Here is a 27,929-nt window from a genome sequence, read left to right as displayed (position 1 = left end):
GAGAATCGTTGATTGGCTGCCTCCTGCACACCCCACAGTGGGGATCGAGCCCACAACTGGGGCATGTGCCCTGACTGGGAATCAAACCATGACCTTCTGGTTCATAGGTCGATACTCAACCACTGAGCCATGCTGGCCAGGTTTGAGTATCTTAATGACCCAAGAACAGTAATTTTTTTGTTTAATCCTCACCTGAGGATATTTTTCCCATTGCTTTTTAGAGAGAGAGTGAGAGACACATCGATTGGTTGCCTCCCACACATGCCCCAACTGGGGCCAGGGATGAACCTGCAACCCACATATGCACCCTGACCGGGAATCAAACCCAGGACCCTGCAGTGCACAGACTGACGCTCTAACCATTTAGCACACCAGCCAGGGCAAGAGCAAAAAATTTAAAAATTAAAATTAAGCATGAGGACTCAGTAAATTGGGCATTGGGGATGGGGCAAGATTTGGGAGCCAGTGCGCACCCCGTGTCAGAGCAGGGCGGGCTCCTCCACAGCCTTCCAGGAGGATCGAGCACACTTCCTCTCACGCCCGCTTCCCTGCTCTTCCCTGCCGTACTTGCTCACGTCAAGTATTTGTTCTTTGCGCGGCCCTGACCACTTGTTTACAATTCTCCAGCTGTGGGTTGGAGAGAGGATGCCTCTGGCAACATCCACGGATCATGGCCACAACCTCCAGACCGTGCAGCTGTTGATAAAGAAAAACCAGGTAAGCATTTCTGCTCGGGTTCCCTCCATCTGGCAAATGCTGCTCCCTTTGGAAGGCGGAGCGTGGGAGAGAGCCTGTAGGGTGGCGGGTGCCCCGGGGCCCTCACCGCTGGGCGTAAACGGCACGCTGTCGCTGTTGAGCAAACCCTGGTGTGTGTTCCTGCTCCCACAGACCCTCCAGAAGGAAATCCAGGGGCACCAGCCTCGCATCGACGACATCTTCGAGAGGAGCCAGAGCATCGTCACCGACAGCAGCAGCCTGAACGCCGAGGCCATCCGGCAGAGGCTCGCCGACCTGCGGCAGCTGTGGGGCCTCCTCATCGAGGAGACGGAGAAGCGGCACCGGCGGCTGGAGGAGGCGCAGCGGGCCCAGCAGTACTACTTCGACGCGGCCGAGGCCGAGGCGTGGATGAGTGAGCAGGAGCTGTACATGATGTCCGAGGAGAAGGCCAAGGTGAGCGGGTCCAGCCCCCAGGGAGGAAGCTGGACGCACCCGGCCGCTCTCCCCCGAGCCTCTTGCTGATGGCCATGTCTTTGTGGGACATCTCATTGCTGCCTTTGAGTGTCAGGGGGCACCCTGGTGCATAAAGGTGCCTGGGATTCTATTGTCTGAATCCTGGCATGTCGTTAACAATGGATCGACCTATCTTTTTTTTGTTTTGTTTTTTAATTTAAATTTGCCAGAACCCTTCTTACACGCTTAGTTACAGGGTTACCTAAGTTTTATGACATTCACGTTATACTTCTAAGACCATTTGCAACCATTGCCAGGCTCCAGAATGCTGAGAGCCCGCTTGTCTGTGACACTGTGAGGAGTCAGCCTCAGCACACACTGGCTGGGCCTGGCTTCCTTCCTGCTCAGAGGGTCTCAGTCATCCCCTTGCCTCACGTTCGTCCTTCACACGGTCTAGTTCAGTGGTCGGCAAACTCAGTCAACAGAGCCAAATATCAACAGTACAACGATTGAAATTTCTTTTGAGAGCCGAATTTTTTAAACTTAAACTATATAGGTAGGTACATTGTTAGTAAGTTAATTAGGGTACTCCTAAGCTGGCCTTTGCCAAAAACATCCTCAATCTGATTGAGGTACGTTCACTGAGGTCCACCCCTTCCAACTCTCCCATCCACACTCGTCTTGTATACTTGTTTCGTCTATCTCCTTTCGTTCATCCTCTCTATATGTCCAAACCATCTCAACATACCTTTCTCAATCCTCGACACTACATCTTTCACTCCACAACGTTCCCTAAAATTAACTTAGTAAACTTTACTTAAAGTTTTAAGTCAACTTCACACTGTACATGTGCACCTGCACATGGTATTTTGTGGAAGAGCCACACTCAAGGGGCCAAAGAGCCACATGTGGCTCGCGAGCCGTGGTTTGCTAGTTTGACCACTAGTCTAGTTCATGCTGACACTCCTTTTTTTGTTCTTTCTTTAGAAAAATATATTTGTATTGATTTCAGAGAGGAAGGAAAATGGAGAAAGATAGAAAACATCAATGATGAGAGAGAATCATTGATCAGCTGCCTCCTGCACACCCCACACTGGGGATCAAGCCCACAACCAGGGCATGTGCCCTGACCGGGAATCTAACCTCGACCTCCTGGTTCATGGGTTGACGCTCAGCCATGGAGCCACGCCGGCCAAGCCCTGTTGACGCTCCTGAACTGCTTCTGTGTTCCACTGCCCAGGTCTTGCTTCTGGGCTTCTCTTTCTCCAAGTCTCCCTCTGGCCCCTCCGCGTGGCATCCTGCCCCCGTGAAGGTGGTGTTGGGCCTGAGGGGACGGCGGTGGCCTCTCTCTGCAGGATGAGCAGAGTGCCGTTTCCATGTTGAAGAAGCACCAGATTCTGGAGCAGGCGGTGGAGGACTACGCGGAGACGGTGCACCAGCTCTCCAAGACCAGCCGGGCCCTGGTGGCCGACAGCCATCCTGAAAGGTGATGCCGTCTGTCCAGCGAGCCCGGGCTACCCGCTCTCCAGTGAGGGCCTCTTACTTCACCCGCGCCCAAGCTGCGGCTGGCGCTCACCTGAGTAACTGGCACCATAGAGCTTTGAGAAGCATCCTGATAACAGACCAGTAGGCCTATGCTGTGTAGGAGGGTGAGCTGTTAGGTAGGAAACGGTTCTCGTCAGTGAACTATCTCCTGGTCAGGCCCCTATTGAAAGACCATTGGTGACTGGAGTGAGAAGTGCAGAGTGATTTGCATAGATACATTATCAAAGTGCCTACCGGTGCGTTGAAAAGGTCGTCATTCTAGGAAAGTGATTTCTAGTTCTGAGAGGAGTGGGGTAGTGTGATTACTAGTAGTCGCTAGCAGATAGAAGTGGACCTGTTAAGTAAAAGGGCTCCGGGAAGAACCAAAAGATACCACCTCCTGCCTCACACACCTCAAGTCCTCGAATGCCTTAGCATTAAGAAGATAGAAGAGGTGCGTGCGGCACTCCCAGCTCTACGCCAGGCTCCTTTGTTAACTCCAGTGGCCGTCACTTTAGGTTTTCTGTGTTTGTAGCTGACTCAGGAAAGGATTAGGCCTTCTGCGTTACCCAAGGCAGGTTGGAGAGGGGGTCTCTCGGGTGTTCATGCTCAAGATCCCCAGAAGGTGGCCTTCCCAGCGTCCAGGGACAGGCACCAAGAAGCCTCGTCTCTCTGCTTTCCTGTTATAAGACAGTCATTCTGGGGATAAAGAGAGGAAGAGGTGGGTGCAGTTCACCCAGGGCCCGTGGGGAGCAGCAGGGCAGGGCCTGCCCTCCTGGCCAAGAAGAGCGCACAGCCCAGAGAGGTACAGGTGTGTGCCATTCAGGGGTGCCACCTGTCCCTGGGCAGCATGGTACCTGAGAGTGTGGGGCGGCTCCTGGATTTTGCATTAACTTTTAACGTCAGAGGAAATCCTGACCTGCAGGGCCAACAGTACAGTTAGAGTCTCTCCCTCCATCACGTCAGGTGGCCTCGGGCCTTAATTACGTCTTGTTTACATGTTGGCTCTTCTTTACTTGGAGTTGAAGTCAAACTTGAGAGTGTTGTTTTATATTTTAGGCTAAATAGGTTAACCAGAGCTTCCTTCCCACCCCATGTGTTTTCTGCCTCAAGGAAGTTTGACATTTAAGTCCTTCTCCCCCACCACCTTCCCCCTTTCAGTGAGCGCATCAGCATGAGGCAGTCCAAAGTGGATAAGCTGTACGCGGGTCTGAAGGACCTGGCGGAGGAGCGGAGAGGCAAGCTGGACGAGAGGCACAGGCTGTTCCAGCTCAACCGGGAGGTGGACGACCTGGAGCAGTGGATCGCGGAGAGGGAGGTGGTCGCAGGGTCGCACGAGCTGGGGCAGGACTACGAGCACGTCACGGCAAGTACTGGGGCGGAGCACGGGCGGGTGGGCGCTGATCCACGGGTGTGGTTGGCCGTCTGCGAGCAGAGAAAATGCCCTGTACGCCAAGGTCATGGGATTTCATTTCCACTCTGTGTTTGTCACTGGGCGACTTTGAGTTGGTTGCTTGACCTCTCTGTGCCCCTTTCTGTGGAAGAAGGACATGGAGCCGGTGCCTTACTCGGGCTCCAGGGAATGAATGGGAAGGAATTCCGGTTGATAACAGGTCCTAGAGCTAAGACCTGTCGCCAGGTCATGCATACTCCTTGTTTCTTTCCAGAGGACGTTCGTGTCATCAAGAAGTAAAATGTCCGTGATAGTCTCACTAATTTCTTTACGCTCATCTCCGTTTCAGATGCTGCAGGAACGGTTCCGGGAGTTCGCTCGGGACACGGGGAACATTGGGCAGGAGCGCGTGGACACCGTCAATCACATGGCAGACGAGCTCATCAACTCGGGCCACTCGGACGCCGCCACCATCGCCGAGTGGAAGGACGGGCTCAACGAAGCCTGGGCCGACCTGCTGGAGCTCATTGACACACGAACCCAGATCCTCGCTGCCTCCTACGAACTGCACAAGTTTTACCACGACGCCAAGGAGATCTTTGGGCGCATACAGGACAAGCACAAGAAACTCCCTGAGGAGCTGGGGAGAGACCAGAACACGGTGGAGACCTTGCAGAGAATGCACACCACGTTCGAGCACGACATCCAGGCCCTGGGCACTCAGGTGGGTGGCGGAGCCTTCCGGGGGGCGGGGCGTTTCTCTTTCCAGAGCATCTCTGGGAATCTCTCGCTGTTCCTTGACTCCAAAACATGCCTCAAAGAGTGGCCTAAGTTAAATGCACGCACGCATATGAAAACGCTCCATTTATTTGGGAGAACTCACCAGTCCGAAAGTTGTACATTTGCTGCATCTGCAGACCTTGTTTAGAGGCACATCCTCGTGATTAAAATAAGCCAGATGCACACACAAAACATTTGCAAGTAATAGACCTTCTCAACAAGAATTTGTATCATGTTAGCATATCTATCCAGAATCGTTTCCAAAAGAATACCGTATTATTTTCCATCAACCAGGGTCTGCGTTAATTGACACGAAGAAGGAAAACCAGGTTCTGACCTTGTCATATGCCCGGTGTCTTCCCCAGTGCGAAATGCTAACACTAAGACTCTGGTTCAAAGGTGCTTGACTCAGCGATCACCATGTAACAGTCCGAGTCTGTAGGAAACTCACTCTGGATCGCTCCCTCGTCTCTGCAGTTTCTTGTTCAGTCTTTTAGGTGGAAAATAAGTTGTATCCTTCCCTCCTCCCCCCAGATTTCATGGTCCTAGAGAAGAAGTCAGTTTTATTGTAGATACCAGCCCTCAGTCTATTGGGGGTTTTGTTCTTGTCTATTAAGAGCACATTGATCGTATAGTGTAGGGGCTGGCAAACTTCTGTAGAACCCAAGATAGTAAATCTTTTCAGCTTTGCGGGACATACCGTTCCTGTCGCGGCTACCCAGCTCTGCCGTTGCAGCATTAAGCAGCTACCGACAGTGGAAATACAGGGCATGGCTGCGTGCCGGGGCATCCTTATTTATAAGACAGGCAGCCAGGTTCAGCGTGGGCCGACCCTGTCTGGCACATCTGCCTTACCGTTCTCTTGTGGGCCCTGGGGTTTGCTCTGTGGAGGGACCACCTTCACTGCCTTTGTCTCACTTGCCCTTGATTCGCCCCCTTCTAGAAGCAGAGGGGGTCACAGCTGAGGCTCCCGGCAGAAGTGCTGCGGCTTTGCCTCCACGGGGGTGGAATGTGTTGAGGGAATGCTTAAAGAGACACATGGAGTGGCCTGGGGTCTGCGTCATGCAGAATGTAAAAGGGCCCACTGTGCGCTGGCTGCGTGCCAGAGCCCCCCTGGTGTTTTCATGGCTGTGTCTGGCCCTCTTGTGCGGAAGGGCCCTCGTGCATTAACCGGTGCGTGGACTGTATTCCCAGTCGTTTTGCTTTTGCAGGCAACACTACAGTAAATAACCCTATGTGCATTTCATTTCCTAAGTGTGCAAGAATGTGTAGGGTAAGGTCCCCTAAGTGAGGACCTAGAATCAAAGTTGCTTTTCTAACCCTGCTGCTGCTGCCGCCATTCGCCTCCTGTAGGGGCTGTGGCCGTTGTCCTGTCGGTGGGGAACTAGCTCACTAGGGTTAAATCACCCAACTTGAACTAAGAGATAACAAAGTACAGTATCTCTGTGTGGCCTCTTTTTATAAGGCCCATTGGCGTTTCCTGTTTTTGCAAAGATTTTTGACATTTAAGTTTTGAAATGTGCCTAGTTAAAATTCTACCTTCTTTGACATTCGTCTGTTGTTTTTTTTCAACTACATTAGATGCTGCATTTTTATGTTTTTCAAGTTGAACGGTCCCGTTGTGCGAGCTCTTAGAGATGACACATAGATTGTTTTCAGCAACATCAAACAGCCATGGAAAAAGTTGTTCTCAAAGCGCTCTTCCTGGCACTTTCCGTTGATAAAAACATCGTCTTTACCCTGAAGACGAGTGTTTTCTGCATCATCCTTACGTCCCTGGCCACCTCCGGGGGACCGTGCTGTAGCCTTTCATTTGTTCCATCGTTTACGCAGAACTTAATATTGTCCTTCAGTACATTTCTAGTGCCCTTGGGGTTGGTGACGGATCTCCCTGATGAAATTGTGAGCGTCTCGGGTCGGGGGACCCATTGTGACTTGGTGTGTAAACAGAAGAGTGGGGGGCGCACGTGTGAAGGAGGTGTGGGGTGATGGAGCCAAGGCCCGGCCTCTGACCCGGCTGTCCCCCCGCCACTCTGCAGGTGAGGCAGCTGCAGGAGGACGCGGCCCGCCTGCAGGCAGCCTACGCGGGCGACAAGGCCGATGACATCCAGAAGCGGGAGAACGAGGTCCTGGAGGCCTGGAAGGCCCTGCTGGACTCCTGTGAGGGCCGCCGGGTGCGGCTGGTGGACACGGGGGACAAGTTCCGCTTCTTCAGCATGGTGCGGGACCTCATGCTGTGGATGGAGGATGTCATCCGGCAGATCGAGGCCCAGGAGAAGCCCAGGTAACACGCCAGCTCCCTGGGCAGGAAATCCAGCGAGTGGCCCCGGGCAGTGTGTGGATGGGATCTTCCAAGAGAGCTGGGGCCTGGCCTGACGCTTCGAGGCCGGAGCAGGGTGGGGAGGCGTGTCGGGGGAGCCGCGCTGCCTCCTGCACACACTGGCCGGGGAGTGAGGGGCCCAGCGCTGGCGGGCCCGCCCCGTTTCTCCCTCCACCTGCCCCCACGTTCCACACCCACCCAGGCTCTCCTGCCCTTGGGCGTGACTAGCTCTGCCTCGTCATTGACATGAGGGGGCTTTTCTGAGTTCTTTATCTGTCCGTTAGATTCAAAACCACTCTGTCCCTTTCATAGACAATTGCTGGAGGAGTCTCTTAACCCTGCATCTGCCCCCATGGTGTACGATGATTAATACTTGTTCTGTGTCTTCCCTTTGGCTATCTCATGCAAAGCAGTGAAGAGAAGCTCATAGATGAACAAGCAGGCACATAGCTTCCAGTTCACCCCCATCAGCTCCAGCCCCCACCTCACTGAGCAATGAGCCACGTCCCAAGAGAAGAAGTACATGGAATATAATGTGTTCGTGGATGTAAAATATATGCATTGCACATATAATGTATATACTGTATTTCCTAGATCAGACTCCCAGGCTTAGGTTCTGGCTCATGAGAAGCTCTCGGCTCCACCAGCCATTGGTTTCTGAGCTGGTCCCACTCTGTGTGTCTCCGTGTCCAGAGAAGGAGGGAGATACCAGCTGCTCTTTTGAACACACATGTGCTGAACCTTTGGCAGCTAACTCACTGGGGTACGATTGGGGACACACCCTAATGCTTCTGTACCTTCTTGAAGAGTCTGAATTGCATTTCACAGTAAGTTCGAACAGAAACCCAGTGGTTTTTCCAGCATCTGCCTGGCAGCCATTGTGAATTGCTCAGGCGCGCGCGCACACACGCACGCACACACACACACGCGCGCACACACACACACACACAAATGAGAGCACACTTAGCTGGTCCTGAATTATACTGTCATCGCCCTTTAGCTCCTGTGACTCAGACTGTGACTCAGACCTTCCAGGTAAATCGTGCCGTCAAGCAGTTTCCTTCTAATTAATTACGTGTTTTGAAACCAACCCATTTATTTGGAAAGCTTGATCTCCTAACGGGGGTATTATTTGTCCCATTTTAGGGATGTGTCATCTGTTGAACTATTGATGAATAATCATCAAGGTATCAAGGCTGAAATTGATGCTCGCAACGACAGTTTCACAACCTGCATTGAACTTGGGAAATCCCTGTTGGCGAGAAAGCACTATGCATCTGAGGAGGTAGGGTGCCCTGTTCCGGGGTCCCAGCGTGACTGCAGCTGAGTTAAGATGTACAATGACTTTATTTTGTGAGTATGTATGTACGTGTGTGTATGTATCCACAGAGAAAAATGCGTATGTACATTTATATATACGTATGCACATACTTACATATATTTCAGAACTTCTTGCTTCTTTCCTGTGTGTGTAGAAAACAATTACTCAGGCTGTGGGCAGAGCCAGGAACTCCAAATCCGAGGCCCAGCAGACAGTGTTTGAGGGCCCCAGGTTGAGGTTTCAGCCTCTCTCAGCTTCATCAGTACTCTCCCCGGGTGACCCCTTCACCCTCGCATGTGCCCTCGATCCCTTTGCTCCTCATGGCGGTTGCTACTTCCAGTTAGGGTAACGGTAGTACAGAGGTAGCCGGTTGGTCTGTGTGTGGCCCCTTCAGGGGCCTGGAAGTTCCCGGAGAGGTCAGGGCTCGGCCCCTTGCTGTCCCTCTCTCCCTCCAAAGTGTTTGCCTAGGAAGCCCCCGGGCTGGAGGGACTCGGTGCAGAGCTGGCCTCGGCACAAAGCCGCTCGCTCAGGGGAGCAGGCCTGGCTCTCCACCCTCCTGCTGCCTCTGCTCTCCCAGGGGTTTCCTGGCTCAGTGATGGTTTTGACAGAAAGTGTGTTTTCGTGTGTGGAGTGGCCTGTCAAGGGGAAACCAGGAGGGTGTGGTCCCTTCTATTAAGATGCCCCCCCCCCCCCCCCCCGTGCTGCTTTTCTCACAGATCAAGGAGAAGTTACTGCAGTTGACGGAGAAGAGGAAAGAAATGATTGACAAGTGGGAAGACCGATGGGAGTGGTTAAGACTGAGTAAGGACATACTTGTTTTTTCTCTCTCTGCTCTTTTTGGGTGTCCCTTGAAAGTACGCCAGTTTATTTTCCTGCTTTAGTTGATTTGATGGGATGTTATCACTTAACGATGTTTGGAATTCTAAATGCTCCCCTTTTTAATGCCCTGTCTCACCATCCGTGCTAAGGACTGTTAAGTAGTTCCCTGAGGCTTTTTTTTTTTTTCCACCTCATGATTGACCTTCTTTGGGAACAGCATGGGGAGGGCAGAATTGGGTGTCCCTCTGGGGGAGTACAGAAGGAAGGTCCCCCCATTACCCACAAATTATTACTGCAGAGTCGAGGAGGTAGAAAGTTGGCCTGATTAGGTCTTATATTTGGTGCTCTTAGAAGGGCGAGGACAAAATAAAATAAAAGTTAACAACTGTAAATGTTTTACAGGGAACTAGGCATTATTCTAAGTGTCTCATAGGTTTTTCTGTATTTACTCCCCACACTGACCCACTGAGATGGACTCTCCTTTTAATCTCTTTTTATAGAGGAATATGTGAAATCACAGAGCGCATAACATTGGGAATAACATTTAATAATTGGTACGAACTCTTAACAGTAGCCCAACTCAGCATTATTTGTACACGTTGCCGTTCTGTGTTTGGGCTCTGGGCCCTGTCCTGGTGTCCCCACCCTCAGACCCCAGGGTTGCTTACGAGAAACAGAATCCAAGGGCCTTTTCTAAAAGGTGTGTAAGAGACCTGGGGAAGCCACCTCACCCTGTTGTGCCCAGAACCCTCTTTCGAAAACGAAATCCCACTTTTGACCATTCTTTGGATGAGCATTTGCTGTACATTCTTAGAATTCCCAGGGCAGGTTCAGTGTAGTTCAGCAAAACCCCTATTGCACCCCCTGTGTAGTGGGTGCCAGCTTATATGGTGAGGTGACAGGTCTCTGGTGCAGCGGTGGCACCTTTTCCTTGTGGCCTGGTTGGGGGCTACCAGGATGACAAAAGGAGACAGACACCTGGCAGTTCCTGGGGGCACGGATGCTCCCTGCAATCCATTTTTTACCTGCGTAGCCCCTAGCACTGCTGCTGGAGATGGATGAAAATTAATGTCCACCACAGCCCAGCCCGAGGTCTCACCTGCCTTCGCACAGCTGCAGTGGACATCACACTGTTTCTCTAAGTGCGGAGGAACAGAACGAATAAGGCAAAAGCCTTAGCCCACATCATCTCCATTTTGTATAAAACTCCCCATATCCCTCCTGCTCTCTCACCTCTCCCCTTCCCCCCCATAAAAGAACTACAACCCCCAAAAGGGTGCTTTGTGAATGCCTGCTCCTTCGGGCACGGTCTGTCTGATTGTATGTAGACTGAATTCCTTGCAGGTTTATCTGAGGTTTATCTCACTCAAGAAGGCTCAGTGAGCAGAGAGCACCTTCAAGGCCTGGGCTGTCTGGTATGGTAGCCACTGCCCACAGGTAGCCTTTGAGGACTTGAAATGTGACTGGTCCAAACTGAGGTGTATCAGAACTCTAAAATACACCTCAGATTTCAAAGACAGAAGAAAAGATATCAATTTCTCATATTGATGACATGTTGACTATGATAACAGTTTGATATGTCAGTTTGTCTAAAACACGCTTTTGAAATTAATTTCCCCCGTTTCTTTTCAATGTGGCGCCTGGAAAAGTTGAGGTTGCATGGGTAGCTCACTTGACATTTATTTAGTCAGCTCTGATCTAGACTATAGACGGGTTGTGCAGGCAGCTGCCAGCAGAGGGCAGTGCCACCCCTGGCTGCCAGGCCCCCTGCTGGCCCGTACTCACTCTCGGTGCCCTGTGCAGTTCTGGAAGTCCATCAGTTCTCGAGGGACGCCAGTGTGGCCGAGGCCTGGCTGCTCGGACAGGAGCCATACCTATCCAGCCGGGAAATTGGCCAGAGCGTGGACGAGGTGGAGAAGCTCATCAAGCGCCACGAGGCTTTCGAAAAGTCTGCAGCGACCTGGGATGAGAGGTTCTCCGCCCTGGAGAGGCTGACGACGGTATGTGCCGCCGGGTGCCTGGCCTGTTGGTCCCCCTGGCAGCCTCTTTTCCGAAAATGCTCGCCTCCTAGACCCGGGAATTCACATCATTCCTCTGCTTCTCAGAGCAGCCAGGATCTTCCTGAAATGGGTGGCTATCTTGGTTCAGAACCTGGGGAGACTCTGGGGCCATCACCCCTCCATCATTTCCTAGGCACCTGGATTTAAGGTCACTTCTGATAGCTCCCTGCCTGGGAGTTGATGGATTGGGGTTTGCTTTTCTCCTTTGATCTGTCTTTCGTCCTGTGGCTCCCAGCAGCTTGGGTTTCCAGGGAGCATAGCCTTGCAGCTTTCTTCACAATTTCAGAATTAGAATTCCCATCATCCTAGCTTGACCCTAGATCACTGAAAACCTCACCGTTCCCGAAAATATCTCTGCCAACATGAAGGCCTTTAATAGGGCCTGTTCATTGGTGTTTCCTCCCCCAAGACACTTGCACTCCTGGTAGAAAACCTACTCTTTATGGTTTACAAAAATGGTGCTCTTTCACTCCAATTTTTATGTGTTGTTTGGGTTTTGGCTGAACACCAATCCCTGCCACGCACAGGCAGCCTGAGAACCCCTGCACTGTCCCAGTGGTGTCTGAGCTCTGATGGGAAGCCAGCATGGCCCTGCTTCCTAAGCAGAGTTGAGAGCTGCCGGTTTGTGTAGAAACTGAGCCTAGTGTCCCCAGGGCATACAGACAACTCCTGGGAATTCTCCCAGCCCCTGCAATGGACCTGTTTCATCACTCGGACCCCGTTTCCTGTCGCTTGGACTTGTGGCTGCAGTTCTGTGATCCTAATGCCATTTTGCTTAGGATGTTAGAGCCACTAGTTGGCCATTGTGACCCAGGGTAGAAAACTCGGCGTCCAGGACTTCCTGGGTTCATCTAGAACCCTCTCCTTAAAAGAGGCAGAGTTCGGGGCTCTGCTGAACGCCACCTTGTTCTCTCTCAGTTGGAGCTACTGGAGGTGCGCAGGCAGCAAGAGGAAGAGGAGAGGAAAAGGCGGCCGCCCTCGCCCGAGCCGAGCACAAAGGTTTCTGAGGACACCGAGTCCCAGCAGCAGTGGTGAGTCCCGGCACGGCCCTGGAGCCTTAGCGTTAGCGGCAGGTGAGGTGCAGGGAGGAGCATCTTTTCTAAGCCTGTGTGTGCCGGCCTAACCCCATGTCCTTCCTGTTACTTCCTTCTGTAGAACTTTTAGGGTCTGTGTAGGCACCCCTGGCTTGTCCACGGTCACACTGCTGGGTAGGCAGCACTAGGGGATATAGACAGTGCCCTCTCTACTGCCCGTAGGTGCTCCCACGAGTACACACACACACACTCAGAATCCCCATAAGATTTCATGGAGGGAGTGAACCACCCAGATTTCTTGCCAGTGATTTTGGGGAGATGCTTTTTGAAAGTTCTGGGTGACTTCCCAGGAAGGACAGAAATCACTCTGCTTCCGAAAGTCTGTTATTGTGCCGTGGTAAGAGCTCCGTGATAAACCCAGTGCTGCCTTGTGGGGAGGATGGGCCTGCAGTCTTCCCGCCCCGTCTAGAGTGGGTGTGAAACACTTAGAAAGATTTTAAAAGAAATCAAATTGTGCAAAAGAGGGTTGCATGTGTTTTTCGAAGAGAAAGCCTGTAATAAAAGTGACTGATGTTCTCTCCATTCTTTCCTACTGTTTTCTCTTTCCCTCTTCTCCTTTTCTTCCCCCTCCCCTGTCCTCTTTCCCCCTTCGCCCAACAGGGATACTTCGAAAGGAGAGCAAGTTTCCCAGAATGGTTTGCCGGCTGAACAGGGATCTCCACGGGTTAGTTACCGCTCTCAAACCTACCAAAACTACAAAAACTTTAATAGCAGACGGACAGCCAGTGACCAGCCATGGTCCGGACTGTGAAGTTCACTACCATTTGTCAAGAACCACTCTTTCCAAATCCTCATGGTTTGACCATTTGGCTTCCACTTCACCCACAGTGTTACAATTTTACTTAATTCATAGCCTTCCTTGGTTTCATATTTGTTTGCGTTAAATTCATGTTTATTTGAGTCTTTTAACTGATGGGATGCTCAGTTGCCTTAAAGCAACATACTTATTTTTTTTGTTTATTTATGTGAGCTTTTTACTTTATTGAGATTTTACAGCAAAAGCCTTACATGAGTAATTGCAATTTAATGAGATTACAGCAAAATGAAGAAGAAAGCTAGAATCCGAAAGGTATGGCATACCCAGTTATACTAACAGGGTGCGGTACTGCACTATATGTAGCCCCTTTACAGATGTTATTAACCTGCAATAGTTTACTGGTAATTAGGAAGGCCCGGGTGTGCGGAAGGAGACTTTAAGTACTAAGATTAAAACCTAACGTCAGCGGTGTGACATTCCATGGAGGGTGCATCCATTTATTGAAAAACGACAAGGAAAGAAAAAGGAAGTTGGATCTGCTTGGGAAGCTGTTTGAATTTTTGGGTGCAGCATCTCAAATGTTTGAGACCCTCGTATCGTTTATTACTTTTTACAAACCAGTTCCTCCCTTACGTTTTCCTGCCAAGTCCTGAGGTGAGAACTTCAGGCTTCCTGGCAGTGCCCGCCGAGGGCGGCGCGCCCTGGCCTCGGTCACCCTGGGCACCACCGGGATGCCGCAGGTGACCGCAGTTCTCAGCCCGCCTCCCGGACTTCCAGGCCCGGACCCTCAGCCAATGACTTCAGGCTGTCCAACTGTTTCAGTTTTTCCAACAAATGGAGCAAAAGCCATTCTGGTTCACCCTGATTACTTGAACGCTGCCCGCGGTGGACCACCCCTAGGAGCAGTTGCAAGCCTCCTGGCTTCCGAAGTCATGTTAGCGTCTCTGTAGACAGAAACTCCGTTGTATGTCTCGTTACGGATTCACTTTTCATTTTCTGACGAAAGTGACGTTCTTTGGTGGAGTTCTCTAATAAGGAGTCTTTTAGGAGGGCATTTGTCAGACCGCCAGCAGGGACTGAAAATGTTTTAACGGGGATTCTGTTCCTTAGGAATAAACGCTAATGAAAGAGGTGATTTCCCGGTACTGATCAAGACAAAACCAGACCCATGTGACAGCACAGCCTCACGAGACATTCACTTGCTCGTTTGCCATACTTAGTGTTAGTGGAATCAGAAACCTGTTTTGATATGTGTTCTCCATGAGTTAAGTCTAATTTGTCTTTTCATTTCATGATGCATGTCTTTTTTTTTTCTTTTGTCAGGATAACATCATATAGCATCTTGTTTGTTTTTCCTTATTTCTATGTACATACCTATCTACTGTGATTGTAGATGGGTATATAGATAGATGCCAAGCTTCTTATGTTCTGGGGTAGTGTGCACCATTATTGGGTCTCTGCCTTAATACACACCAAATTCCATTTTAGAGAAGAGCCACTGCTTTGTCGTTGGTCTTGTAGGGAGCCCTGACGTGTGTTTCTGGCTCCAAAGTTCATGTGTCATTGACCTGTATGTATATGTGATGTTTCCATATATATGTTTAAATTTTGTATCATCAGGACTAATGCCCAATTTTATGCTTTTTGTATTCAAAAGACCAAAATAATAATAATAATAATAAAACACCACAAAAAACAATGACAACAACCACATAAGCACACAGGAAAGTGGTGCTATGATGTTTTTGGGGGCATGTGTTCTGTGACTATTTTTATCTAGGTTTTTAAATTGTAGCTTGCCAGAACAAATCTTTAATTCCAATTGGACTGGATTGGAAGGAGAAAAAGCCTTTTCATTCTTTTTGAGTTATGGTGCAGAGACTCAAGTTAATGAACTTGAAAATAGTGTTGCTTCGTGCACTTAGAAGACCAATCGGGTGTTTCTTGTGCTACTAGTTGTCACGTTGCATTTGTGTTCACCTTCTGATTTAAATATCTCAGGTGTACCAGCCACTAAAGCACTGCGGACTAATCGCTAAAGCGAAGCAACAGGGGGGGCAGGGGAAGGGTGTGATCATGTGTACCCACCGTTTGGTCATAGCACTATGATTTGCTTTGGATGTTTGTCTCTAGTGGTGTGTTGTCTGTTGGCATGCTTAAGCACATGTCCATTAAAATTCATTTTGTTCCTTTTATTTTTCTTGTTTTCTTGTTGGTTAGTGATTCATTTGCATAAACATTAATTATCTCTGCATACTGGTTTGGGGTTTTCTCTTTCCTTCTAACTCCAAAGAAAAAAATTTTTGCTGCAGACTCTCCCCCCCCACCCCGAAGAGGCTTCCCCAGCCTTCCCCTGGAAGTCTGACCAAGTCCAATAAATTGCAGCCCTTTTTAAGTAAACTTCTCTCCGTCCAGGTCATCGCTGTCACTCGCAGTTTTGGAGTCACACCTGCAGCACTAATTTTTTTTAACCTGATTTCTATACACACTAACTCCATGTCTCCCTGGACTCACGCCTGGCACAGGCCTCCAGACCAAACTCCTCCTTCCTCCCCCACCGGAAATTCCCCGGAAGCACACACAGAACAGATTTGTCAACTTCAAAGTCCACTCACTGTCCTTTGACTCGGGGTCGTTTTCTTTGTTATTTCCCCTCCTTCATCTCTCCCTTCAGGCGAAAGAGAGAACTGCTTAAATAGCCGCCTGCTTCATAAGCAGTGCCCACAGGAAGGCCAGGATAGCCACCGTGCACCCCCCCCCGCCCCCCCCCCCCCTGTGCCTTTCCGCCCTAAGAATCCATTTTCCATATCGCTCTGCGGGTGAGGGTTCCAATCAAAAACACCCTTGAATCTCATAGCCTCTAATCACCCCCTAAGCCCTGATGATAGTTTGTGTAGACGGAATATCAATTTGAGGCTCCCGCCCACGTAGACGAGACCTAAACCAGAGGTCCCGTTCCTGAGAGTTGACACATCTGAATGGTCAAGCCGTGGTGGCCAGTCTACGTGTATCCCGTGGAGGGTGTCGCTGCTGGTTGGGTGTCATATTGGTTCTGGGCAGCCGTGGTGGGGGACATAGCTAATGACCGTTGCCATTGACACCTCCATGTCTGTCCGTGTACGAGGGGAGCCAGGTTGTCTGTAATCCACTAAAGTGTCAGCCACACCCAGCTTTAGTAACTCGCTAATCCCATGCCCTGGGTGTGTCAGCCAAGGGCTGCTACAGGTAATGGTACACAGTTGATGGCACGCAGGCCGAAAGCGATAATGACCCGAGACCCTACGGCATTTCCCAAGCCGCAAAGCCATGAGGGTTACACTAGAAATGCGCTTGGGAAGGAGCAGCTCCCGAAGACGTCTCCCGCCTGAAGGGCCAGAGCCGCTGGAAGCCTGGCTGTGCCTGGGCTTTCTCGTCTCAGTGCAGCAAGGCACCGCGATCCACCAGCACGTGATGGGGAAGGCCCTGGTTCTGTCTTTGTTTGGGGGTAAATAGCCGTGTGGTGTTGAGTGACTGTGATTGGCTTTTCCGGCTCCTTTAACACAAACTACAACCCACTCACGATACCACTCCGGCAGATGTGGTTCCATTGATGTTTGTTGACTTGCCTCATTTCCTTCCAGCTCTTTAAGTTCCAAAGTCTAACTGGGATGGTAGCTGTGAAGTGCATGATTGTCGTCCTAATTTCTGCATGTGTTTATGACGATGTATTTTGGGGGGTGAGGGGGAGGAGAGCCGGAGAGCATTTTCAGAAGCCGAAGGTCTTTCCTGTCTTACCTTGGGGGAATGCTGTGTAGTTCTGATAGAGTTGTCTCTCGGTCTGTTTGTGAATGCCCTTTCGCTTACACTTCCAGCCCTCCTGGTGGCGTCCTTGGTTGTAAGGTGGCTGCTGTATAACGTCCACTCTCTCATATTTAATACGTGTGATTGTGACCGTTGTCCTTTTGTTTTAAAGTAACCATGAGAGGAAATGGATCCGAGTTGCATTAGAGAAAATGGATTGATCAGAGGGGAGAGTGCAGTAAAACTCATACTGGCATTTCGCTTTTCTCATTTCCCTCAAGCGGGCGGGCATTAATCCCTTCCCACCTTCTAATGTCCTTGGTGTCCAGCTGGCTTTGTGGGATGTGCAATGGTTTTACTGTACTGCCTCGATCTGTGCCAGGCATTTATACACAGCCACGTGTGCGAGTCGGAGCGTATGTGGTTCCCCCCCCTGAGTCACGGGGTGAGCTGAATAGCCTCTCCGCTGTCCCCAGATGGCAGACACGGCGGACACCAGCGACATGGTCAATGGCGCCGCAGAACAGAGGACGAGTTCCAAAGAGTCCAGCCCCATCCCCTCCCCCACCTCCGATCGCAAAGCCAAGACTGCCCTCCCGGCCCAGAGTGCCGCCACCCTGCCGGCCAGAACCCAGGAGATGCCTTCGGCCCAGATGGAAGGCTTTCTGAACCGGAAGCACGAGTGGGAGGCCCACAACAAGAAAGCCTCCAGCAGGTACAGCGGCGAGCGAGGCGGGAAGTCAGCCCGGTTGAGGCCGGGGCGGGTCCACCTCGAGTGGAAAGGGGAGTGTGCGTTCGCGTAGTTGATTTGTGCCTAGCTTCCTGGGCAACATGTTCTCAGGACGGGCCCTGGAAAGTAGAGCGCCTCGTATTCGCTGAGTAGGAAGAGTTGGTTTTTTAAGAAAATGTATTTTTATTGGTTTCATAGAGGGAGGGAGAGAGGAACATCAATGATGAGAGAGAATCATTGATCACTGCCTCCTGCAGGCCCCACACTGGGGATCAAGCCAACCACCTGGGCACGTGCCCTGACCGGGAATCAAACCGTGACCTCCTGGTTCATAGGTCGACGCTCAACAAATGAGCCACTCCGGCTGAGCAAGAAAGAGTTAATATGCATGGAAATAGCAAAATCAGACCTCGGTGGCTCATCCTAAGAGGGACTACTAGGTTGCAGTTGAGGTTTCCCTGAAGAGAAATGATTTCATTATAGTTTTCCTCATTGTGGGGTTTTTAGAAACAGTCACCATGTCCCCTGCCTTATCTCCATACCAGTCTTTGTACTTATCATCTCCCAGTAGACCTACTTTTTATTATCTCTGTTCTACAGATGAGGAAACTGAGGCCCTGAGAGGTTAAGAAAGCCTCCTCTCTGTAGAAAGCTAGTCAGTGACACCGCTGGGGTGTCACTCACATCCGACTGCACAGCCCGTGTGCTTAACCAGTAAGCGCAACTGCCTGGGACCGCCAGGTGCACGTGGTACAGGGTCCCTGTTGGGCAAGGCAGTCCATCCGAGAGCTGCCACCCACATGGAGAACAACACTGATTTAATGCGCGTAGACGGCTGTAAAGCCCCATGTTCTAATAAAGCCAGCGTGTTATCCCAGGAGAAAGGCCACCTTTTTCTGAGTCACCCAAAGGTTCCCTACGTACCAGTGGCCCTGGGCCTGCCCCCCTGGGAGTTTGCCAACCACGTAGAGAGCAGCTGAGGGGAGGCAGGCCTCCCGGGAGCCCGGCCGGTGCCCTTTGCCGCAGGCGGGTGTCACCGCAGAGCGCCGACGCCAACCAGTCTTGCCCGTCAGAGCCCAGAGGGCCCTTGCTGAGCAGCACCGTGTGTTTTCCCCCAAATCCAGAGAGAGGAGTCGCCCTCAGACACCTACCACCGTAGGAGCAGGTGCCCTGCCCAGGAACGCCCCCCCAGAGGCATTTTGTTCCATTTGTTCAGTTTTAGCAGGATTTAGGCGGGGCCTTCAACAGGCAGTCGCCCCACGTGGCATGAGGATCGTGTTCATATTCATCAGACTCTTAGTTCTCGATGGGTGTGTGGTGTCGAGCCTTGACATTCCTTTCTTTATTGCTCAGGTCCTGGCACAATGTTTATTGTGTCATAAATAACCAAGAAATGGGTTTCTACAAAGATGCAAAGACAGCTGCTTCTGGAATTCCCTACCACAGCGAGGTCCCCGTGAGTCTGAAAGAGGCCATCTGTGAGGTGGCCCTCGATTACAAGAAGAAGAAACACGTGTTCAAGCTCAGGTGAGAGTTGGGTGTGTGTTTATTCTCACTCTGGGGGTTGGTTTTCTTAGACTCTGTCATCTCCGCTGCAATTTAAAAAAATCACCAACCAAGCGACACACGGGTGTGTGTGGCACACGTCTGGGTCCTGGGGGCTGGCCAGTTGCCAGCTTCCCCGTGGTTGGTGGCGCAGCCGAACGTCACTGTTCCCTGAGAGCAGGCGAGCCCCTCACATTTCACATTTCAGGGAAGCTTAGAGAACTAGCTTCCCCATCTTTTCCGCTTCTCTGGACTCAGGAGCTGCTATTCTTTGCTCTGAGTTACCTGTGGCGGGAAGGGGGAGGGGGAGGGCCTGTGCCTGTGCCTCGCCCCCGGGATGTCAGATGCCCCGGAACTGTCTCGCACCACGTGTCCCTGCCCTGCAGAACACCTGCACGTCCCCACGTGGATCCAAGCCCAGAAGCTCTGCGTGGTGCTTGCATGTGGCAGGAAAACATCGTCTCTTTTAAAAATGTGAAAAGTATGTGTGTGAGCGGTTAGGCTGTTAGTTCGGTGCTTCTCTGACCTGCTGCTGTGGGATCTGACGAGCTCTGGGCTTCGGTTGCGGGAGTCTCTGTGTCTCGTGCCAGCTGGACTGGGCCAGGGACTACAAACGAGCTTCAGACGGTGTGGCTTCCTGAGCTCTGCTGACGGGCCCTGGAGCTTCGGGGCGCACAACACTGCGCGCTCTGAGACGGGCATGGGCAGCGGGCTCCCCAGCTGCCTCCCTCTCTGTACGCTGTTGCTGCAGCCTCAGAGGGTTGGGGCATTGGCAAGGGCACTGGCCCTCCGCCCCTCCGACAGTGCCCCCTTCCTCATGACAGCCGTGTAGCAAAGGAGTAAGCCCTCCAAGCCGGCGGCTTCTCGGCCTCGCAGGGATGGCCCTGCAAGGACACTTCTTTCGCTCTGAGACGTGCATGAGAAGAGAAGTCTCAGAGACTGTCTCTGTGTGTCTGTTCAGAAGCTGGTACTTGTTTTTGTGTTTTTTTTTTTTAATATATTTTTACTGATTTCAGCGCAGAAAGGAGAGGAAGAGAGAGAGATGGAAACATCAATGATGAGAGAGAATCATTGATCGGCTGCCTCCTGCACGCCCCACACTGGGGACCGAGCCCGCAATCTGGGCATGTTCCCTGATGGGGCATCAAACCATGACCTCCTGGTTCATAGGTCTACGCTCAACCACTGAGCCATGCCAGCCAGGCCAGAAACCGGTACTTGTAAATGTGAGGGATGCAAGATTAGCAGCAGAATTTCAAAAGGGCTTATAAATTTTAAAGAGCTTTCTCTTGAATTCAATGTAGAGCAGTGGTTAGGCACCCAGGTGGTCTTCGCCACAACGAAGCCAGGTGCTGCTTCCTTTGGACTTTTTCAAGTACTCCTTCCAGTGGGTTGAAACACCGTGTTGCCTGTGTAAATTATATTAGCCCAGTTACATGGCTTCTTGATGTCCAAGGGGCCCCCGCTGGGCCTGTGCGTGTCCCGGGCACGGTTGGTGATGTCTGCACGGGCGTTTCTGGTTGATTCCTGTGCCTGTTTGTAGCCCATGGAGGATATGGGAGTTGGGGGATGTTTTTTCCTTGTTATATTGTGACTTTCCTTTCTTCCTTCAAATTACAGACTAAATGATGGAAATGAGTACCTCTTCCAAGCCAAAGACGATGTAAGTTTCTAAGATTCTTTTCTCTCGAATACGTCATGATATGAAAGTGGCCTGATAAGCTCTACTTGTAATGTTCGTCATATAAGTAATGGCCAGTGATGGCGCCTGGCGTCTGGTCTCCGTGGTCACTAACACGGGAGGGTGTTCGGTCCTTGTGTTTGTAGGAGGCAGGGAGTTCCATCTGTCCTTGCCGTGGCGGGGCAGCGAGTGCAAGGTCCTGAAGTCCACCCCCCAGCGGGTGAGGCACAGTGAGGTGTCCCAGTCAGGAGCCTCCCGATGGCACCCCACTGCCTTCAACCACCTATTTCATGGCTGTCTCCACCTCGGGGGAGAGAGAACAGCATGCGCAGTGCTTTAAACTGGGAAACGCTTCCGTTAAACTTACAGTCTTATGTGTCAGATACATTACAATTTTAAATATTTTTTAATTGATTTCAGAGAGGAAGGGAGAAAGAGAAAGAGAGAGAGACATCAATGATGAGAGAGAATCATCGATTGGCTGCCTCCTGCACGCCCCACACTGGGGACTGAGTCCACAACCCGGGCATGTGCCCTGACTGGGAATCTAACCATGACTTCCTGGTGCATAGGTTGACGCTCAACCACTGAGCCACGCCAACCGGGCAAATAAATTTTTAAAAGGGGGGCAACTACTAGAGGGATAGATACCTCACAGATGGAGACCAGTCTTCCAGCTCCTCCAAGGGCACGGGCCATATACTAGAGGGCTGACCTCAGGCACTGTAAACCGAATTCTCGTGGGAGTTGAACCATGGTCACTCCACGGTCCTGACAAAGCAGAGGTTCCTTTGGGAGCTGCTTACCCCTGAGTCAGCCCTGTTCCCAAGCCTCCCGACTGACAAGTCTTGGGCGGTCATGCCGCTGGAGCGAGAGCGTTTCGTGCCCATTCCTGTTAGCTGAGTCTCCCCCTTGCCTCCTCCTCTGTTCAGGAGGAAATGAACACATGGATCCAGGCCATCTCCTCTGCCATCTCCGCTGATAAGCACGAGGTGTCCGCCAGCACCCAGGGCACGCCAGCATCCAGTCGGGCGCAGACCTTGCCCACCAGTGTCGTCACCATCACCAGCGAGTCCAGTCCCGGCAAACGGGAGAAGGACAAAGAGAAAGACAAAGAGAAGCGGTTCAGCCTTTTTGGCAAAAAGAAGTGAACTCCTTCCCTTCACCTCCTGCCCTTCTCTTACCTTTTCAGTGAAATTCCAGCATGCAAGCTCAGAACCAACACATTACTCTCTGTGCCTAATGTTCCTCAATGTGGTTGATTTTTTTTTTTCTAATTTATAGAGCATTTCTGGGGGTGGGTCCGGGGGGGAAATACACCTAAATACTTTATCTCCAAGTTACAAAAGTTTGAGGTGCAGAGGGAAGACCAGATTTTTTTAATGAAATTATATAGATTAGATCTCAATATTTAAACTGTTCCTCAATTTTGTGAGGCTGTGTTGGGAATAACTCGCCTCTAGTGCTGTTGGTATGCAAGGCAGCGGTGCTTAAAACAATATTTCCTGTGCTCTCCAGAGACACAATGTACCAATGTCCTGACACCATTCTCTGCCATTCACTCCCGTGGTTACCTTGAGTTTTGACTATTAGAAGTGCCCGCGATGGGACTGATGCTGATTTAGGCAGATCGTGTCCTAGGATCTCGCTGCAGCCTTAGTGCAGCTCCATGCTAACTCTACAGACCAAACCGTGCGTATCCAGCAGCACTTACTAACCCACGACATGCGGCTTTTCTGCATCACCTGTGACGACGGTCAAGCATGTCGGTATCCGAGAAAGGAATAGAAAACTGATACTGTTTTAAATAATCTGTAATTTCAATTTTTTTTTTTTTGCTGAAATACATTATATTGTATGTTTGAGATAATTCTAGTACAAAGTATAATAAAACTAGATGTATAATAAACCCTTTAAATCATTGGTAAGTGTACAAGTGGAACTGAAGCATTTACTGGACAAAGTAATGTTACTCTAATGGTTACCTGCTCGTGCGTGGCCACACTGTGTTATAATTTGCTTCATTACCTTGCTCTTTGATACATAGTGTGCATTTCTCTGTCACTGTAACGGTTGTAATGACAAATTTTCATCCTACTGCACAATCACAATGGCATCGATAGGAATGAACTCCAGAGGCCGGGCCTGAGCAGGGAGGCGGTCACTCGGGCCCGGTGCTCAGTCGTATGACCTGGACCTCTCAACTTTTGCCCTCTCTGTTAAATATATGCTATGTCATTAAATGCTTTTAAATCTAGCACGGTGGGTAATGGTTGTTTTTTCTCTCCTGCGTACACGTGGCAAGTGGGGGAATTGCAAAGCAAGAGAGTAAGCAGGACTCGTTTTTTGCATTCTTGTGCTGGACCGGTGTACCAGCTTTGAAAACTATAGGAAACAGTAAAATCTATGAAATGCGTGGCAGCTGCACATCTAGGTTTTTATTGTATTAAAAATTATATAGAGCCGAAACCGGTTTGGCTCAGTGGATAGAGCGTCGGCCTGCGGACTGAAGGGTCCCAGGTTCGATTCCGGTCAAGGGCATGTACCTGGGTTGCGGGCACATCCCCAGTAGGGGGTGTGCAGGAGGCAGCTGATCGATGTTTCTCTCTCATCGATGTTTCTAACTCTCTATCTCTCTCCCTTCCTCTCTGTAAAAAATCAATAAAATATATAAAAAAAAAATTATATAGAGATATATATATAATTTTTTTTAATTGCTTTCAGAGAGGAAGGGAGAGATAGAAACCTCAATGATGAGAAAAAATCATTGATTGGCTGCCTCCTGCACACCCCCTAGTAGGGATCAAGCCCGCAACCCAGGCATGTGTCCTGATGGGGAATTGAATCATGACCTCCTGGTTCATAGGTCGACACTCAACCACTGAGCCCGGCTGGTGGGCCACATCCAGGTTTTATCTTCCATTATAGTGGAGTTACCAGAGAGCGTGCTAAATGAGCTCTGAAACAGGGGTTGGCCAGTTTGTCCTGTAAAGAGGCAGAGATAGTGCCAAACAGATTTGGCTCAGTGGACAGAGCGTTGGCCTGCGGACTCAGGGGTCCCGGGTTCGGTTCCGGTCGGGGGCATGTGCCTTGGTTGCGGGCACGTCCCCCGTGGGGGGTGTGCAGGAGGCAGCTGATCGATCTCTCTCATTGATGTTTCTGGCTCTCTGTCCCTCTCTCTGTGGGAAATCAATAAAATATATTTTAAAAAAAAAAGAGGCAGAGATAGTAAATATGGTAAATGTTTTAGGTTTTGAGGGCCACACTCTGTTGCAACTCCGCTGTTGCGTAATGCACAGGCAGCCATAGACCATGTGAACGCCTGGGCGTCCAGCCCGCTGCTTGACCCCAGGCCTGCAATTAGGTCTCTCTAAGAACCTCTGGTTTCTTTTAGTCCGAAATGGCATTCTGAAACCACACTCATTGCTTCTCGCTGGGTTGGTCCTTGTTTCTAGGCATGTCGGTATTCTAATGCAGGGTTGCGGGGTCTTTCTTTTCAGCTTAACATTTCCTGAATTATAATCATTTTCACTCAGAGAATCGTGGTTCTCAAGGCAACAAGGCGTATAGAATGAGAAGATCCTATAAGTACTCATGCTTTAATCCCATATTACAACTAAACTCCGAATAGCAATACTAGTACCACCACCGACATAATTACTGAGAACAGTTTGTGTTTTTTATTAACCTTTTTTAAATTTTTATTTATTTATTTATTTTTAGTATATTTTATTGATTTTTTACAGAGAGGAAGGAAGAGAGATAGAGAGTTAGAAACATCGATCAGCTGCCTCCTGCACATCTCCCACTGGGGATGTGCCCTCAACCCAGGTACATGCCCCTGACCGGAATCGAACCCGGGACCCCCCAGTCCGCAGGCCAACGCTCTATCCACTGAGCCAAACCGGTTTCGGCATATTAACCTTTTTTTTAAATTTTGTGATCATGTAGACTCCCAAACGGTTATAAGAAATAATTTAAGCCTGGCCGGCGTGGCTCAGTGTTTGAATGTTGACCTATGAACCAGGAGGTCACAGTTCGATTCCCAGTCAGGGCACATGCCCGGGTTTCGGGCTCGATCCCCAGTGTAGGGTGTGCAGGAGGCAGCCGATTGATGATATTCTCTCATCATTGATGTTTCTATCTCTCCACTCCCCTCCCCCACTTCTTCTCTGAAATGAATAAAAATACATTAAAAAAAATTCAAAATACCCCTGACCCAGTTTTCTCCAGTGGTAACATCTTGCAAAACTATAATACAAGATTCCATCGACGTTGATTCAGTCGAGCTGCAGACCATCTCCATCACCACAAGGATCCCTCCTGCTGCCCTTTTATACCCACACCTGCTTCCCAGCCTCCCGCCCTTTAGCCTCTGACGGCCACCTGTGGGTTCTCCTTTGTTACAGGTTTGTCCTTTCAAGAATGTTGTATGAATAGAATCACACACGATATAACCTTTGGGGGGTTGGCATAATTCTCTGGAGATTCATCCAGGTTATAGGTGTGAATGTACCAGTCTGTTTAACCATTCACTTACTGAAGGACACCTGGGTAGCTTCCAGTTGTTGTCTATTACAAAAGAGCCTCTATAAACATTTACTAGTATGTGCCGGTCTTTGTGTGAACGTAAATCTTCATTTCTCTAGGACAGAAGTGCCCAGGAGGGCTGAGAATTCTTAAAAGTTTTGTATGTCTTCTCCCCACGTTTATGTCATTTCACTGGATCTACAGTGAGCAAATAGTTCTTTCTTCTCTCCCTCTTAATCCTCATGTAGTCTTAGTTCTACAAATAGGTGCATATTTAATGCTCCCCAGTTTTTATGGGGGGTTTCCTAGTTCTGGTTGTCTGAAGCTCCTCCCCTTGGTGGTGTGTGTATATAACTAGTTTCTTGCTGTCCTCAAACCGCACTCCCCCCACCCCCGCCCCTTATTGTTGGCCAGTTCTCTGGATCAAACACTGAAAGTGAAGTGCTCTTTTGTTGCTTTCAGAACTGAATAAAGATTCCCCGAGGGAGAAATGAATGAGCTTCACAGTGTTCCAAGGTTTAGACCCACTTTAAGAGCACAAGCTGCCCTAAATGACAATTTTTCAGCTTTTCCTCTTTAAAGGCTGTGAGGAAGAATGTGACATCCTGTTTGGAGCTTTGGGTTTTTGTAAAAACTCAGCAGGATCCCTGAAATGGAATTGGAGGGACCTGCTCTCTCTAAAGCAGCGGTTCTCAACCTGTGGGCCGCGACCCCTTTGGCGGTCGAACGACCATCCTGCATATCAGATATTTACATTACGATTCATAATAGTAGCAACATTACAGTTATGAAGTAGCAACAAAAATAATTTTATGGTTGGGTCACAACATGAACTGTATTTAAAGGGCCAGAAGGTTGAGAACCACTGCTCTAAAGGAAGGTTCGAGATGTGAGAAACTGAGGCCCCTCTTCCATGCTGTTTGGCTGTTTTCATCCGGAGGCCCCTGGGAACAGGGCCGATGGGGAGAGGGAAGTTGATGGGTAGAATTATTTGGTCGAGTTCAAGAGCCTCGTTTGGGCTGTTTTCTCTACGGAGAGCTTAAAAGCTTCCCCAGGAACGCCCAGATTTATTGGGCGCCTGCGCTGCCTGGGTTTCAGCCATAGAGGTGGTTCCTGATAAGGGCCGGTCAGCTGCCCAGCAGGAAGAGGACCCCGGGCCTCAGGAGCTGAAAGGGCCCCCCTCGGCTCTCCTGCCCGCCCTGCTCCACTGGGAGCCCGGTCTTTGGTCACAGTGACAGCCTCCTCAGGGCCTCCAGAGCCCCTCACCCTTCACTCCTCCCTGCAGATGGTTGTTGCACTTTGGGGACCCACTGTGTCTGGGAGGGGAGTGGAGGAGGCAGGGCAGCAGTGGCGTTTCCTGAAACGGATTCTTTAGCGGGAAAGGGAATTTTCTCTTACGCAAGCCCAGAGGGACTTTCCCACTTCTCCCGGGTGGAGCATCCGGCATTCCGGCATTCCGGGGTCTGGGCAGAACCCAGCCTCCTGGGGAGGCCGGCCTTGGCCCCCCATTTCCCTAGAGAATCTGCTCAGCCTGCTGCCGCCACTGTGGCTTCCCTCTCTCTGAATTACTTCCAGTGCTGCTGTTCTCCAAGCTTTGGTTCTGTGAGGGGAAAAGGCTCTCAAGATTTTAACCTCCCACCTGGAGCCACAGCCTAGTTCAAATGGCCAGAGAGCGTCCGTCGGAACAGGTGTTGGCTGGGGTTCAGGCCAGCCCCACCCTGCTGCCATCTGCTACATGTCTGTCACCTCTCTGTCCTGTCTTCCCTGGGCGCAGTCATTTCATCACTTCATCCAGGGTGCACAGCCTCCTCTGGGGAAGGAGCCTGGGGCTCCGCTCCAGGCTGGTCGGAATCACGGCTCCTCCCCGATCCAGCCAAGTCGGTGTCCTCTCGTCACTCCTGCAAAGCACCCGCTGAGGGCCAGCCACTCTGAAGCAGCCCCGAGGGCTGACAATCCGCCAGACTCCTTACGTCCGTCCGCCGCCGCCTCTGAGCCCGGGTCTAATTATCTAAAGGAGGTTGAAGAAATGAAGTGAGGAGCGCTGCACCCCACGAGCCAGTTCCTTCTCTCCCGCGGCCAGGAGGAGGCTCTCTGTGTTTATGTTTCAAAGATGATTTCATTCGTCTTCACAGTTCAGTAACAAAACCACATCCAAATGGTTTAAACAAAAGAGGTTGTCCGGCCGCACAGCTGAAACAGGCTGCGGCAGGCGGCGTTTCAATGCTGATTTGCGGCAGAAGTGCTCAGCCTCACCCTTACCCAGCAGGTGCTCGCTGGCCCCTCGGGCGCCCTGCTCTCGGCCTGCCCAGCTCTCAGGCTGGTTTCGGTTTCAGGCTGGCTCACTGCCTGATGATGGCCTGCTTCCTTGTGTAGGAGGAGTGAAGGGGCGCCTCCTCCCCCAAACAGGACAGAGCCCGGGGTTTTG

At 50.7% G+C, this 27,929-nt stretch overlaps 1 protein-coding gene across 3 annotated transcripts in view; it reads left to right on the top strand.

Moving 5' to 3' along the window:
• SPTBN1 (spectrin beta, non-erythrocytic 1) overlaps positions 1-23,231 on the top strand; it is a 178,679-nt gene extending 155,448 nt beyond the window's left edge. For 2 of the 3 annotated variants that reach the window (XM_059659810.1, XM_059659811.1), the window contains 15 exons: positions 628-717; positions 889-1,170; positions 2,526-2,656; positions 3,856-4,060; positions 4,437-4,811; positions 6,907-7,151; positions 8,334-8,472; positions 9,225-9,309; positions 11,131-11,327; positions 12,306-12,418; positions 13,082-13,145; positions 17,495-17,733; positions 19,102-19,275; positions 20,914-20,956; positions 21,907-23,231. In XM_059659810.1, the coding sequence (XP_059515793.1) occupies positions 628-717; positions 889-1,170; positions 2,526-2,656; positions 3,856-4,060; positions 4,437-4,811; positions 6,907-7,151; positions 8,334-8,472; positions 9,225-9,309; positions 11,131-11,327; positions 12,306-12,418; positions 13,082-13,145; positions 17,495-17,733; positions 19,102-19,275; positions 20,914-20,956; positions 21,907-22,125 (2,601 nt within the window). In that variant the 3' untranslated portion in view covers positions 22,126-23,231. Of the gene's footprint in view, positions 1-627; positions 718-888; positions 1,171-2,525; positions 2,657-3,855; positions 4,061-4,436; positions 4,812-6,906; positions 7,152-7,600; positions 7,653-8,333; positions 8,473-9,224; positions 9,310-11,130; positions 11,328-12,305; positions 12,419-13,081; positions 13,146-17,494; positions 17,734-19,101; positions 19,276-20,913; positions 20,957-21,906 lie in introns of those variants that run through there. The other variant, XM_059659812.1, reaches the window with a different exon arrangement.
• The last annotated feature ends 4,698 nt before the right edge of the window (positions 23,232-27,929 follow it).

This window comes from Myotis daubentonii, chromosome 12 (assembly GCF_963259705.1).
Source record: "Myotis daubentonii chromosome 12, mMyoDau2.1, whole genome shotgun sequence".
In the NCBI taxonomy this organism is placed as follows: Eukaryota; Metazoa; Chordata; class Mammalia; order Chiroptera; family Vespertilionidae; genus Myotis; species Myotis daubentonii.
This window is presented reverse-complemented; position numbering and strand designations above follow the sequence as displayed.